Source organism: Carettochelys insculpta, chromosome 17 (assembly GCF_033958435.1).
Source record: "Carettochelys insculpta isolate YL-2023 chromosome 17, ASM3395843v1, whole genome shotgun sequence".
NCBI classification, from domain to species: domain Eukaryota; kingdom Metazoa; phylum Chordata; order Testudines; family Carettochelyidae; genus Carettochelys; species Carettochelys insculpta.
Genome location: NC_134153.1, coordinates 2,194,484 through 2,210,506, shown reverse-complemented (window position 1 = coordinate 2,210,506; position 16,023 = coordinate 2,194,484). Strand labels below are relative to the sequence as shown.

General features: G+C 52.4%; 1 protein-coding gene across 1 annotated transcript in view; it reads left to right on the top strand.

Annotated features, from left to right (window-relative positions):
• TGM2 (transglutaminase 2) overlaps nucleotides 1-14,040 on the top strand; it is a 51,734-nt gene extending 37,694 nt beyond the window's left edge. The window contains exons 10-13 of the mRNA XM_075011324.1: nucleotides 237-509; nucleotides 6,144-6,304; nucleotides 10,875-11,011; nucleotides 11,616-14,040. Of these exons, the coding sequence (XP_074867425.1) occupies nucleotides 237-509; nucleotides 6,144-6,304; nucleotides 10,875-11,011; nucleotides 11,616-11,772 (728 nt within the window). The 3' untranslated portion in view covers nucleotides 11,773-14,040. The remainder of the gene's footprint in view (nucleotides 1-236; nucleotides 510-6,143; nucleotides 6,305-10,874; nucleotides 11,012-11,615) is intronic.
• The last annotated feature ends 1,983 nt before the right edge of the window (nucleotides 14,041-16,023 follow it).

The window sequence follows — 16,023 nt, the reverse complement described above, 5'->3', positions numbered from 1 at the left end:
CGGAAAGGAAGCGCACACCATGATGCAGCTTGGGAAGGTCTGGTCACTGCCCAGTGAGAGAAGAGCCAAGTGCTGGGGATAAAATGGGGGGAACTCAGGGTTGGACGAGAATCATCTAATTAATACAGCATCCGAGTGGTCAAGCTGCAGAGGGATCGCACTCCGGACAGCTATGGGGAGACGGGCAAAGGCAGCTGGAACCTAGCTGGTACCAAGAATCTTCTCACTCCCTGCAGGATCTGATGAAGAGAGGGAAGTGTTTGCAAAAGCAGAACTCCAGAAGCAATCCCTGCTGGAGGAGGAGCAGGGCGTGAGCATCAAGATCAAGGTGTCCGAGGGCATGAACAACGGCTGTGATTTTGATGTCTATGCAGTAATCTGCAACCAAACTGCAACCGAGCGGCTGTGCAGACTGCTCTTCTGTGCCCGGACTGTCAGTTACAACGGCGTCTTGGGCCCTGAGTGTGGGAAGAAGGATCTTCTCAATGTCTCTCTCCTACCCCACGCAGGTAAGAGGCTGGCTCCAGAAAAGATACTGTTAATAAAGCAGGGAGAAGGGAGCAGAGAAAACACCCTCTCGACTTCCAGGGCCAGCCCCTCAGCTGATGGCAGCCAGCCTGGCTCTTCTAAGCCCAGGGGAACAGCCGTGATTTATACCAGCTGACAAAGTGGCCCTTGGTCACTGTCCGTCTCTTGCAGAGCACTGCACAGCTCTGCATTCTGTGCGTATCCTATGGCCAGATCAGCGACAATCAGAGAGATCCCAGACAAACGTTGCAGGGTATTTTCTCCACTGTGATAGCACTGGGATTTTGCTGCGCTCACTCCCAAGCTGTGGAGACGGCAGCGTCTATAGGGTACAGAGGAACTCACTTCGAATGATGCATTTCTATGTAGGAGTTCAGATGCTAAGCAGGAGGGCATCCAAGAATCCTGGCAGGATCACAATTGCTTTTTCAGCAACGATCTAACGTTTTTAAATCTTTGATCCGCCCACGGCCCAGCAATCCAGATTTCCCATTGATCAGGATTCTGATGCCTGGTCTACCCTAGGGGGCAACATCAACCCCAGGTATGCAAGCCAGCCAAGTGAATTGCATAGCTGGAGTTCATGTACATTAAGTTGAGATGCCTCAGTGTCTCCACTGCAGGGGGTCAATGGAAGAAGCTCTCCCATCCACTCCCCTGACTCTTCTCCCTCTAGTGGAGTACAGGCCCACGATCATCTTAGCAGCTGATTTAGTGGGTCTTTACTAGACCCACTAAATCAACCACTGGGAGATTGATTTCCAAAGCATCAATCTACTGGTAAGCGTAGACAAAAGCTGGGGAAAAAAAACAACCAAATGAGTGAGCTTTGCAAGACTGTGGTATTCCAACATGGCCTAGGCAGCCCAGGCATGGCAGGTGGCAGACCAGCTGCCAAGGCAGCTTTGCCTTCTGCTCACCCATCTCCATATGGCTGGTAGTGCTATTGTTTCAGTAGATCTTTGCCTGGATGGGCAGTCTAGGGCACAATTGCCATCTAAGAATACACTTCCAGGAAGACACTTGCCAACAGTGTGAGAGCTGCATCTTCCCTTCTCTAGGACATCCTCGGCCAGAAGAACCTCACAGCCAGATCTAACCTGGATATTACCCAAGCCTCTCAGGTTCGACGCATGCATTTCCATGCAATTTGCATGCACAATGGGATTTGTTAGTACAAATTGAGCAGGCATCACTTTGTACTGACAAAAACCCAATAATCCAGATGGCCCCCACAATGCCATCTGGTTATGCAAATTCTACTTTTAGCTTATTCAAGACTGGAGTCCGTTTTTGACAGTTTGGCCCAACATATTATTATTACCGTTGACTGATGAGAATTAAAGCAACGTACACTAACACAAACCTCATTCCAGACTGGCACGTGGCACTGAATTCATGCCCTGCTATGGGTGCCACAGCTCTGGTTGAGTCTGCAGATGTTCTTTTGCTTAATTCAATGACAGCACAAGCCATCTGGGTCACCAGTTCAAACAAATAGTGGGCTGGTTCAGCGCAAGAATTCAGTGTTTGTGTTTAATCCCCTGCAATAATAAAGGTGCCAAACATACCCTGGAGGCAAACTACCGAGATAAATAGCACCCAAAGGCTGTGATTCCAACAGATCAGCTCCCAGCTGAGACTCATCGGTGGTGCTTATCCTGGCAGGTTGCTGCCACACCGCATTCATCACTTTCGCTATTGCACAGAAGGGATCTAGAAATGCCGTTGCTGCACGAGAGCAAGGCCTGTCTCCACATGTAAAGCCCCATGCAGGCAGGTTGTTATTTCATAGGCTCTAGCGCTCTCTGGGCTTCTGCTTTATGGCCAACACAGCTTTCAGCGTTTTCCCACTTGTTTGTTTTCTGTTGTGGGTTTATAATCTCTGATGACCATTATTCAGGTAGAGAGGCCAGAAATGTACTTGAGGATAGGCCAAGGCATTACCTACTGCACGCACTTGTGATTAAGCAAAGGACTTGGGCTTATCTGCAGTGATCTCTCGTTCTAGGGCTGTATATTGCACTCATTTGGCCCCTCACAGAGGAGGTTTCTCTCACGCTCTTCCTGCATGCTATTGTCCTTCTCGTGGATACAGTTTTATTTTGAAAATTCTAACTCAAGACATTCCACCCACTGGTTTAATCGGGCAACAGGTGTTCCCACAGCCATTGTCAAATGCATGAAATGTTAAAGCTGGGTTTAATGGCTCTCAGGTCCATGCTTGGCTGCCTGGTCCGGACCTGTGGCTCCGAGGTTCAGCTGTTGGATCTGCAGTTTCAGATCTAGATCCTTGAAAATTGGATCTGTTGGCCACTGTAGGCCCCAGCTAGGTGTCCAAGGTCAGCCTGGTCAGGTTGAGGATCTGCCTGAAGGTGCGCAGGAGTGTGAGGAAGCCTCACTGCTCCTGCACATCCAGACAAACCCCTGTTTTCCTGGAAAGGAAAGCACTGAGTCTATATCTGATCAGAGCTTGCTGCAGCCTTGGTGGCTGACAAGGGACTAAGACTGCTGCCTATCACACTGGCCAGTTCCCCTAAGTGCCTGCATTCCTGGGCACGCTGTAGCTGTTGGCTCCTCTTGCCTTACACGAAGACAATCAGCCACAGCACCTGGCACAGGGGCCACCTGCCCTGACGGGGGCTCCTGGGTAATAAGATAATATAAAAAAATCATAGCAGTGTCCCCTGGACAGCACTACTGCAGAGGTGTCATGACCTGTGAGCGCTCTTCTGGAAAGTTGCTTTAGGCCTAATTTGACAGAGGTGCTGAGTCCCCTCCCAAGCTCCCCAAGTCTCTGGGCAGACACAGAAGAGTCCCACAAACAGAAAGAAAGAAAGAAGGTGACCTGATAACGTCTACCTGAACCAGGGATTCCCAGCTTATGGGTCGGGACCCAAACATGGGTCGTGATTAGATTTGTTAAGGCTCGCCAGCTGCTCAGAGCTGCATGTGGCTCTCAGTGGAGTCATTTGCAGCTCCTTAAAGCTGCCACATCAAGCAGCTCTCTCTATCAATAGAGAAGCATTTATGCATTGCAAAGACAGCTTCTCCACCTTTGATATGCGCAGCCATCCCAAGTAAGCCACTTAATAGATTCTTATAGTAAGTAATTTTTCCCTCCCTTCCTCCCTTTTGCCCCCCCCCACTTCTGTTCTATGTAGCTGATTTGTCAGTCTTCATTTTTTGTTTGTATCTCCCCCCCGGCCCAGTCCCAGAGTGTGACACCCCAGCTTCTCCAGCCCCTGAATCTGACCTGCCATCCTCCGAGTGTGACTCACCCAACCCCTCCAGCCCCTGAGTGGATCCCCCAGTCATTCCAATCCCTGAGAGTGACTCCTCCTTTTCTATGAAATAACTACTATGAATATATAAACATGAGTGGCACAATTTTAACTCCTTGCCTTGGGCACAAAGTTAGTTAGTTACAGCACTGCTACCCCTATGGGCCAGGACCCAAACATGGGTCGCAATTAGATTTGTTAAGGCTCGCCAGCAGCTCAGAGCTGGGGGTCACCAAGTCTTCCTGAATTGTCAAAATGGGTCCCTGTCTGGCAAAGGTCAGGAACCGCTGTTAAACATTTGCTGTTCACTGGCATACGTGTAGTTCCAAGGTTCAGCCCTCTCTAGGCGTGGGTACTGCTGAGAATCGCCTGCTTGGTTCCAGTGTCAAGTCACCTCTGTATCTCTGCTCTGGCAGATCACTGCTTCAGTTCAAATCTGGCTCTCTCTGCCCTTTGGCTCACCTGGCTGACTGCCAGCACTGCCAGGAGATGCTCAGGGCTCTGCTGTCTCTGGGTTTAACCCTTTACAGGTAACCTAGTTAACTGAATGGCTGGGGTGTGTAGGGAAGCCCTCCCAGCCATCACAGGCCCTATGCTGACTCTGGTGTATATCTCTGGAGTCGCCTACAGCAGCTGCTGAATGACTCACAGCAACTGAAGAATCCATCAGAAGTGTGCATGGATCACCGAGCAGGGCGCTTTACTCAGATTGGCATTTGGCCAAGTTATATGGGGCTCCCTGCCTGACAGCGGCAAGAAAGGGAAGAGGTTCTTGAAAGGTGACAGCTTGTCAAGACCCCGATTTTGCATCTGGTCTAAATTCCTTCCAAAGCAACGGAAAGCAACGCCTTTTAGGCTGAACAAACTCAAGGCAGCAAGGTTAACTTAAGGATGCTCAGTCTAAAATGCTGAATTGACACAGCTTAGGAGAGAACAGAGCGTCTCCTATTGATGTGCATGTGGCTTACCCTTTCTCACAGAGCACGTTTGCTAGCAGGCTGATTTGCCTCTGGCACACCGCTGCTCCCCTTCACTGGGCATACAGAAGAGAAGGAAGGTCTTGAACCAGGAAAGTGCTTTGGATTCTTCTGGACGAGAGAGTCCACAGGCGAGAAATTTGCCATTTTGCAGTCTGGTTTGGCTTGCTGCACTGAGCTTGGCACTGCTTGTCTCAGCCAGAGTGGACTGGCCTAGAAGGACATGGGCAGTGACTCAGACCCGAGCTCTCTTGAGCGCCATTAATCTGTGCCGCTTCCTGTGGGGCCCAGGGCTCCCCTGTGTAACCCACACATCTATGTCTGGTTAACTGTTCCACGTAGTGGTAACTAGACCACTTCACAGGGAAAGAGTCACTGTCCTCTACAGCTTGAGCTGAGAGCCAGCTGGCCTCTAGCTCAAGCTGTAGAGGTGCCTGCACTAAGCTCCAGAGGTCCCAGGTTCAGGCCTGCCTATAGGCAGCTCTCAGCTTCTCTTCAGTTCCTGGTGGCACTGCTAGAGCAGCTCCCCCTGCAGAGCCCAGGGAAACCCCTGTCATTCCCAAAGCCTGCCCTGGCTGCCAGGTGGCTCTGAGGGGCTGGGGCAGCTTTGGAAATGTTCAGAGCTGTTTCTCATTAGCAGGGTTGATTGGTAACACTGTCTGCCCCACACTCACCCAGTGCCGTGGGAGTGGGGGCCCAGATGCTGTTCAGTGGCTGCTCTCTCCACAGCATTGTGGAGCAGGGAGCCTGGAGTTCCACCTCCCAGGCTCTGAGAGCAGTCAGCATCTTCTGGCTTTTGTACTTCTGTGGGCAATAGCAGAGCCCTGCCCCCATCCACTCGCCTGTCTGAAGCCACCAGCCTCCACAGGACCCACAACTGGCCCTGCCCAGGAGGCAAATGCTGCCTGTGCTTGCAGCTTTACGGGCTTCCCAAAAGCAGCCCCCGTGGGGCCTATTTACCCTGAGTCCCTCTGTCCCAAGCTTTCTAGAGACTGGAAGCCTGTGTCCAGGAAAAGGCAGCAGGGCAGGGCTCACAACAGCTTAGTAGCAGGAGCTATGCATGAAGGGGGTGGGACAAGGTTACCTGGGTTTGTGCACTTAGTTGGCAGCCCTTCCGGGCAGGCACAGATCAGCCCTGGCTGTGCTAGAAAGACACACCCAGCAGCACTGCTGGGCACCAGCCAGGGCACATGCAGCATCACCCAGATGGCAGGCGGCCCGTGGCTGTGCCGGCCCAGCTTGTGGGAGGGGGCCCACTGAGACTGCTGGCAGGTCTGTCCTTGGGCACCAGGAAGCCAGAGGGAGCTGAGCTCGGGGAGGACGGCTAACCCAGATCTTTTTCACCTCTCTGCAGAGAAGACCGTGCCCCTGCGTATTCTGTATGAGAAGTACAGCGGCTGCCTGACCCAAGACAACATGATCAAGCTGGTGGCCCTCCTAATCGAGTACCAGACTGGAGACGCCGTCCTGGGCGTCCGAGACATCTACGTGAAGAACCCGGATATTAAGATTAGGGTAAGGGCTTCGGCGAGTCACCAGCCTGTCACTGCTGAGCACACATCCCACCGCAGCTCAGCTCCACAGAGGCCATCGCTCGGGGGCTGGGGCACTTCTCAGCCCACTGTTCTTGGCTCCAGCCAGACGACAACAGAAGTAATTCACTTTGCCGTAGATACACCCCCTTTATCCCCAGGGCAGGGTACTGACCTGACCCCCCCCCCCATCCTCCGTGGAACCCAGACTCGCTCTGTTGCCGCACTGGGCCAGCCCATCCCTGGCTGCTCTGCCCTGATAGGGTTTCCCAGTGCACGCGGCAGTGCTGTGTTGTGCCAGGTCAGTGCTGAAAGGCATAAGCTCCTCTCCAGCCCCACGCCTGAGACCAAGCTGCCAGCCACCTCCCCTCTCTCCACACACACATAGGGCCTCCTGTTTCACCTCTCCACAGAGAGGAGGTGGGACTGAAGCCTCCTGCTTTCCTGTAGAGCCCGGGGCTTTCTCACAATGCAGGGCTTGAGCCTGCACAGGGGATGCTGCAGCACCGCCGGGGAAATGAGGGATGGCCCCGTGCGTGGGATGAGGCCGAAGGCAGAGAGGACAGACCGTAGCTGAGGGCGGAAGGTCAGAGGGTTTCGGTTTGTTAGGGGGAGCAGCTTGCATGGACAGTGCCAGGAGGGATTTAAAGCGTGTCACTTACAGCTGCACTGCCACAGTCCCTGGCACCTCGCACACAGCCAGAAACTGGGTGCAGGGCCCATGCCAAACAGTGAACCAGGCTGGGGGTGAAGAGCAGCTGTAAACACAGCTACTTCACTGGACTCTGTGATAGTTCAGTGGTTTGCGCATTGGCCTGCTAAACCCAGTGTTGTGAGCTCAATCCTTGAGGAGACCATTGGGGGGGGCAGATAAATGCCAGTGATGGTGGTTAGGCCTAGCAAGAGGGCAGGGGACTTGACTAGGTGACCTCCTGAGGTCCCTTCCAGTTCTAGATGTGTATCTCCAACTGCATTTTTTTTACATTTGCCTTTTAAGCAACTAAGGCAGACCCCTGTGTGCTGGGACTGATGCAGCATGACAGCTCCCCACCGGACAAGGGCGGGAGGAGGTGGGTCCAGACAACTTACACGTGGGTTTCCAGTCAGCTTTAACTAGAGCAACTGAAGGGAGCCTACACGCACAGCTACACACATAGAATCACAGAATCCTAGGGCTGGAATGGACCTCAGGAGGTCACCGAATCCAGTTCCCTGCCTAAAGCAGGATCAACCCCAACTAAGTCATCCCAGCCAGGACCTTGTCAAGCTGGGACTTAAAATCCTCTAGGGATGGAGATTCCACCACCTCACTCAGCAATGCATTCCAGTGCTTCACCAGAGTGGCTTAGTTTCTGTAGACTAGCTCCGCACCAATCTACGATATCATCTATCCATTCGCTGTGGGGTCTGCCTCTCCTATTCGCGCCATCCATTATGCCGAATACTAGGGTCTTGATTTTTCGTTTGTTGTTCATTCTGCAATATGTCCAAATAGTTGTAGCTTCCGTTTTATAACCGTCTGCAGCAGGCTCTCTTTTGGCTGTATCTTCCTATATAATTCCTCACTGGTGACCTTCTGCATCCATCCTATTATCAGAATCTTTCTATAACAACTCCTTTCAAACGCCAATCTTCTTCTTTTCAAATCTTTTTCATCACCCATGTCTCACATCCGTACAACATGCTGCTGAAAACTGGCAGTATTTTAAGGAAGCCCTATTGAAGACACAGAAAGAAACTGTCCCAATGCACAGCAAGAGAAGTACATATGGTAGGAGACCAGACTGGCTTACTGGGGAAATCCTTGGAAAACTTAGGCACAAAAAGGGAGCTTACAAAAAGTGGAAGCTTGGACAGATATCTAGGGAGGGGTATAAACGTACAGCTCGAGAATGTAGGGCAGTTGTCAGGAAGGCGAAAGCGCAACTGGAATTGCGACTCGCGAGGAACGTGAAGGATAACAAGAAAAGTTTCTACAGGCATGTTAGAAAGAAGAAGGTGATCAGAGAGGGTGTGGGGCCCCTACTGGATGAGGGAGGTAACCCAGTGACAGATGATGTAGGGAAAGCTGAAGTACTTAATGCTTTCTTTGCCTCCGTTTTCACGGACAAGGACAGCTCCCGGACTAATGCGATAAATGATGCATTGTGGGATGAAGGTGGATAGTCTTTGGTGAGGAAAGAACAGGTTAGGAGCTATCTAAAAAAGCTAAACGTACATATATCCATGGGCCCGGACTTAATTCATTCGAGGGTTCTGAGGGAGTTGGTGTATGTTGTTGATGAGCCTTTGGCTGTTATCTTTGAAAAGTTGTGGAGATCAGGAGAGATCCCAGATGATTGGAAAAAGGCAAATGTAGTGCCCATCTTTAAAAAAGGGAAGAAGGATGATCCAGGGAACCATAGCCTGGTCAGTCTTACATCTGTCCCTGGAAAAATCATAGAGGGGCTCCTCAAAGAAGTCATTTTGAGGCACTTGGAGGAGGGGAGAGTGATCAGGAATAGTCAGCATGGATTCATGAAGGGCAAGTCATGCCTGACCAATCTGATTAGTTTCTATGATGCGATACCTGGCTCTGTGAATAGGGGAAAAAAATCAATGGATGTGATTTATCTTGACTTTAGCAAAGCTTTTGATACAGTCTCCCACGATATTCTTGTCAGCAAGTTAAAGGAATGTGGATTGGATAAATGGACGGTAAGATGGATAGAAAGCTGGCTAGAAAGTTGGGCCCAGCAGGTGGTGATCAACGGTTCGATGTCGGGATGGCAGTTGGTTTCTAGTGGAGTGCCCCAAGGTTCGGTTCTGGGTCCTGTGCTGTTCAACATATTTATCAATGACCTGGATGAGGGGCTGGATTGCACCCTCAGCAAGTTTGCGGATGACACTCAGCTAGGGGGAGAGGTAGATATTCTGGAAGGTAGGGACAGGGTCCAGACTGACTTAGACAAATTGGAAGACTGGGCTGCAAGAAATCTGATGAGGTTCAATAAGGGCAAGTGCAGAGTCCTGCACTTGGGCTGGAAGAATCCCAAGCATCGTTACAGGCTGGGGTCCGACTGGCTCAGTAGTAGTTTTGCAGAAAAGGACATGGGAGTTGTAGTGGACGAGAAGCTGGACATGAGTCAACAGTGTGCCGTTGTAGCCAAAAAAGCTAATGGCATATTAGGTTGCATCAAGAAGAGCGTTGCCAGTAGATGCAGAGAAGTGATTATTCCTCTTTATTCGGCTTTGGTGAGGCTGCATCTAGAGTACTGTGTCCAGTTCTGGGCCCCCATTTATAGGAAGGATGTGGATACACTGGAGAGGGTCCAGAGGAGGGTCACCAAAATAATTAGGGGGCTGGAGCATATGACTTATGAAGAAAGGTTGAGGGAATTGGGACTGTTTAGTGTGCAGAAGAGAAGACTGAGGGGGGACTTGATAACAGCCTTCAACTTACTGAAGGGAGGCTGCAAAGAGGCTGGAGAGAGGCTGTTCACAGTGGTCACAGATGGCAGAACATGGAAGAATGGCCTCAAGTTGTGGTTGGAAAGGTCCAGGTTGAACATTAGGAAAAACTTTTTCACTTGGAGGGTGGTGAAGCATGGAATGGCCTACCCAGGGAAGTAGTGGAGTCTCCATCCCTGGAGGTGTTTAAGTCTCACCTCGACAAAGCCCAGACAGGGACGATCTGGTGGGTTTGGTCCTGCTTAGAGCAGGGGGCTGGACTTGATGGCTTTTTAGGTCTCTTCCAGCTCTATTGTTCTATGATTCTATGACTTGCCCTTGGTGATCCATGTTGACTTCTCTTGATCACTTTCCCCTCGTCCAAATGCTCCAAAATGGATTCCTTGAGGATCCCCTCCATGACGTTCCCAGGGATTGAGGTAAGGCTGACCACTCTATAGTTCCCTGGATTGTCCTTCTTTCCTTTTTTAAAGATGGGCACTACATTTGCCATTTTCCAATCCTCCGGGACCCCTCCTGATATCCTTGAGTTTTCAAAGATAATGGCCAAAGGCTCTGCAATGACCTCTGCCAATTCCCACATGAATAACTGCACAAAGGTACACACACACGCACAAGTACACACACATGCACAGATACACACACACACAGAGGTACACACGCACAGCTATGCATGCACCGATACACACAGGTGTACACACACAAAGCTACAGAAATACACAGGTTCACACACAGGTGCACACATGCACACCTATACACAGTTACACACACATACACACACAGGGTTACACACATGCACAGGTACACACACAGGGGTACACACATGCATAGCTACGCACGGGTACACATAGGTATACAAGCACAGGTACACAGACATGCACAGGTACACATGCATAGCTACACAAAGGTACACACACACACACGGAGAAATACATCACAAGCACAGCTACACACATGCATAGCTACACACACACAGAGGCATGCACGCGCGCGCGCGCGCGCACACACACACACACACAGGTACACATGCACACACACCAGTACACACATTCTAACAGCAAAAGTAACTTTTTGAGGCCCCAGCTCATTTCTTTTCACCACAGATTTTGGGGGAGCCGCAGCAGAAGCGGAAGCTGGTGGCTGAGCTCACCCTGATGAACCCGCTCTCGAGCCCTCTCACTGGCTGTCTGTTCACTGTGGCGGGGGCCGGGCTGACCCAGGGCCAGGCCACACAGGATCTGTAAGTGCTCTCTACTCCCCAGGCTGGTCTGATCTGGGCTGCAGGGGTGGGCAGGGGCTGAGTTTGACTGTGGAGACACAGCGAGAACCTTCCTGTGCCACCAGAGCCAGCAAAGGCCCACCTCAGCCAGAGAAAATGCAGCTACTCCCCATGGGATAAAGTCACGGACAGGGCAGCAGAGGAGGGCTGGCTGGGGTGTCTCCAGCCCAGCTGCCCCAGCAGGGGTTGCTGCAGGGAGGAACCAAGGGGTGCAGCCCCAGCCAAAGCAGCTGGTAGGAACGGTCCTTCAACCGCATGTGTCCTGGACATCTGTTTCCCCCTCGCTTGTGGCTCTGAAGCAGTTTTCAATCAAAGAAACAGTTCTCGCAGCCCTTCCTCCCCACACAGTTTGTTTTACTGCTCCTCAAGGACGACCCCTCTTCCCCAGGCTGGTGCTGTCTTTGGGCCCGGGGAGACGCCTCTTCAGTGTCCAGGGCCTCTCAAGGAGAGGGGCTCCCCTCAGGGCCACACGTGGGCCTGGCGAGGGTACCTGCTAGGGTTCCCCTGCAGGACTGGGGTACGCTGCCACTCCGGGGTTTGCTGACTGCACCTCTCCTGTCCCCAGCACTGGCCCCATCGAGCCGGGGGAGGAGGCAAAGGCCAGAGTGAACCTGGTGCCCCAGCAGCCCGGCCGGCACAAGCTCGTGGTGAATTTCGAGAGCGACAAGCTGAAGGGCGTGAAGGGCTATCGCAATGTGATCATTGCCCCACAACCCAAGTGAGGGCGCCCGGCCCACGTGCCCCTGGCCCTGCTCCTCCATGATTCCTACAGTGCCTGAGACACCGCCGCGCCTCACACAGCCTTGCCTCTGCCACCTGCCTCCACCCTTCGCGGCCTGCCAGGGGGTTTTCCTGAACGGAGCAGCCAGCTGCTGAGTGCAACGGCTCCCAGAGCTGGCAGCAAGAGCCAAGCCTGGCTGCGCCTACCGGGATGCCAGTGCTGCCCCCCTCCCCCAGGCTCGGCAGCAGACACGTCCCCCTCCACCACGCTCCCCTACCAGGAGAACCTCGGGCCAAGCCGAGACTGGCAGCGGGTGGGCATGGAGCTAAGGGGGCAGAGGAGACCCCAGCCCCAGCCCCAGCCCCAGCCCCAGCCTTCCTCACACGCGTTCGCTGCGGTGCACAGCAGCATTTCCAATGGCCCCTGGATGGGTGCGGCCTGAAAAGGAGCTGCCACGTGCCCTGGCCTCTGCCACACCGCACTCCTCTTAGAGGCTGCAGCTACCGCTGGGCTGAAATCGTCTCAAGGCACTGAGCCTGGCTAGGGCCCCAGGCCATGCTGGAGAGAACACCAGGCTCCTTTTCCCTTGCAGGTTACCTCCCACCCCACCATTGTCTAGGGCCATCCAGTGTTTTTAGGGCTGGATGTTAGCCTGGCCCAGAAGCTACCTCTGAACTGACAGGTCTGTGTGTAGTTGTGTTTATGCAACGGGGGGATGTGGCTGCAAACCTGCTGGATGTGCCAGGGGGTTTTGTGCCCACAGCCAGTGTGTCCTAGGAGCCCAAGCACAGCTTCCAAGGCTTGCTTTGCAAACACGGCCCTTAGAGCCTGGGTGACCCCAGGTCACAGTCCACCTCTGGGAAGGCCTCAGCTGCTTCAGCGAAGCTTGACTGCCTGTGCCTGCCTTCTGGGGGGCCAGGCAGGGCCAGAGGAAATGGCTTTGCACTAATGTTCCCTGTAAGCTGAGTGCTTGGGCAGCTGTCCAGAAGAGATTCAGGTCCTGCCCAGGTGATCAGCAGAGCAGCGTGTTTCTATTGGTGGTGCACAGCTGAACATGCATTGGTGCACATATTATTTATTCCACCCATGGATGAAAAGAAAAAATGAGAGGGAACGGTGCTTAAGCCAGTCATCCATCCCCTTGGGCTCTGCCTGGCTGAGCTCTCTGTGGTGGGCTGTATCCTGATCGGTGCAGGGGCACTTACAGAAGAGAGCTGAGAACCTCTGGTGCGAAGAGTGAGGCAATGATTGAAACAGCCCTTAGAGATCCCATTGTGGTAATGCTGGAGGTGACAGGCTGGGGATTGAACCTGACTGGCCGTGGCACGTTCCAGAGACCTACTCCAGGGTTCAGCATCACTCAGGATCAGGTCCTGTATACATTAATCTCTTCGTGCCACCCAGCCCAGCATACTAAACAGCCAGTCACCCTCCACCGCCTCATTAATCCCTCCCCCCAAATTACCAATGAATCCCTCCAGCCTCAGCAGAAGACAAGGCACCTCGCAGGGCAGGGGGTTATTGGGAGAGGCGAAGCTCATCAGCCTGCTGCCACCGCAGGGTGCCCAGGGCTGGGCAACAGGCCCCTCTGGCGTGGAAGAGTGCACCTGGCAGATCTCCCAGTCCTGGCACTGGCAGTGCGCAGCCATGGGACGTGTCTGTTGACATTCAGCAGTGAATGGTTAACAAAATCGGCTTTGCCTCCTGGGAAACAGGAGTTGATGATGCTCACTGTGGCTGCTTACATTTGTAAGGGGGGTGGGGAGAGTTGAGCCCTCCCTGGGCATGCCTAGCAGCCTTCCCTAGCATCCGCACCAAGCAGGAGACATTTTAACCAGTCTGAAAAGCTTCCAGTATCAAACCCACCGCTTCTCCTAGAACTAGACACCACAAGAAACCTCTCTTTTCCCCCAGCTGTAAACACTCCCCTGGGAAGCTGAGCAGAATTTATAACCCAACCAGCAGAAAGACAGATACTTTCACAACAGTACTGTGCAGGGCCAGCACTACTTTGACCTAGTTATCAATGCTGGGAAAGTGCTCTCAAAAGCAGCAAGGTGACAAAACAATTGTATAATGTGAGTAACAATGTGCTTGTTTTCTATGTGTATTGTCTATAGCTTTTAATGTACAGTGAGGGTGACATGTTCGCTTTCTGACCGTTTCTACTAACCTCATGGCAAACAGTATGTGCTGAGGGCTGGTCATGACACTGACGTGAAGTAACTTTACAAGCACACAATAAAGAGTTTCTTTTTCACTTCCAAAATCAGACTGCTGCATTCTCAGCAGCCCACACACGCTGGAGGCACCAGGAACCTCTCTGTCTGTCTTACAGCCAGGTAGGCACAGGAGCGTTTGTCCACCAATGCAATATGAAATTCCTCTGTCTGCCCTCCCTAGGAGCATTAATGCCCCAGTAAAATGCTGGGTCAATGGATATGTTTTCTATGTCAATTAAAAAAAGCCGCTCTTTGATTCCCCCCGAAAGAGCTCTCTTCCTGCTTCTATCACTGCAAAGCCAATACATTCAATGGCAAAAAAATACATAAACACACACAGTTGCTTGGAGGCAGATTGTCCTTTGCAGAGTGCTGAACTGAGCAAACTGCAAACTTTGGAAAACTCGGGAGTGCAGCATTAAGGTTCCCTGTGCAACCATCAGCAATTCCTCAACACTTTGCCAAAACACACATACCTTTACTCTCCCCATTCCCCAGGTGCTAAAATATGCAAGTGTGACCCTTCTGTGAGAAGAAGTTGGCAGCAACCAGAGCCGGTTCAACATCTAGGGGTTCCTTTTCATCCATCTCACATGGAACCGACTCGAGCCCCCACCCAGTAGCCTGGGAAATTCACATCCCCCAAGCACCTCGGAGAGGCGATGCTCCCCCCTCGCAAGCACAGAGTCTGAGTGTAGGAGAGAACTTTTAATGAAAGAGGCAGAAAGTCATATGGCAACAGCTTGGGAAAATCCCACACCCCACGTACATAACCAGCCCTCAAGTAACTGTCCCAGCTCAAATGTATTGAGCAGTGTCCTTTGCCTCTCAGGCTCACCAGTCCAATACTGTAACCAGCCAATCCACACATCCAAATTTTCTCCGAATCCCCCTTCAAATGCCCCACTTACAACTCGATCCAGGCCGTGCAGGCCCTGCCCCATCACCCTGATGCATTCGCTCCCTGAGCCTGAGGCAACGCCACCTCTGTGCTGGTTTAGCATTCCGCTGGCTCCTGCCAGCTGCCCTGCGGCTTCTCCAACGGCCACCCGCTGGTCACTCCTGCCAGCCGCCTCTGTCTACTGTGCTCCACCAGCCACTTGCCTGCTGTATAGCAGGTTTTGCTGTAGGCAAAACCCTGTGACTCCAGCTCTCTGTGGCTTCAGCAGCCAGTGATTTCAGCTCTGGGCCTAGCCACAGCATCTCAGAATCCATGCAGGTGAATTCTCACAAGATAACTACAGACCCCAACTCTAGATTGATGTTTGAACAGAGGGAGACAAAGAACTAGTCATACCAGTCTTACAGCTGTATGGCCCAAGTGCTCCCTGCCAGCTGGTTTAATCACTATCCCTCCTCTGCCACCCTCCCTTCTACCTCACAAAGCTCAGATGCAGGGATCCCTGTGCGATCCATAAATTATGACTTTACAACAACATGTTGTTTACAATAGATGCAAAGTCATTGCTTCATTGGCTGTGCATCAGGCTTTGTTTACAAGGCATTACCTATGCACACCTTTGCATTTTCATGCAAATGATCTCTGAAGGACGCATTCGCCAAATCCTCCAGAAGTACCGAGCACCTGCTGGCACATCCCTTACATCAGCTCCACACCTCCTTCTCCACCACATTGGCTCTCCCTCACACAACTGCAAGGACCGATACTGAGGGCTAAAAGGGGAAGGGGAGGAGGCCAGGGGGCTCACACCAGCTCGCCTCTCTCCCTCAGGAGGGGTGTGTGCCCCCATCAGTACAGAATTCCCCCTGGCAGGGCACAGCAGGCCATGGGGCTTTTATCACACAGGCTGTTGGCAGCAGTGAGCTGGAAGCCAAGAGCGTCTACGCTTTAATGAGGGTGAAATGAAAATGGCAGTTGAGAGGTAGCCCAGGGTAACAGTCCTGAGCTGGGAGGACCCTGCCCACATCGATGGCCCCACACCAAAAACAGGCAGCACAGCTGAAGTAGTCACTCAGGCTGGCCACAAACCTGCCCAGGCCCCAGGGACGTAACCCAGAGCTAGGCCAAG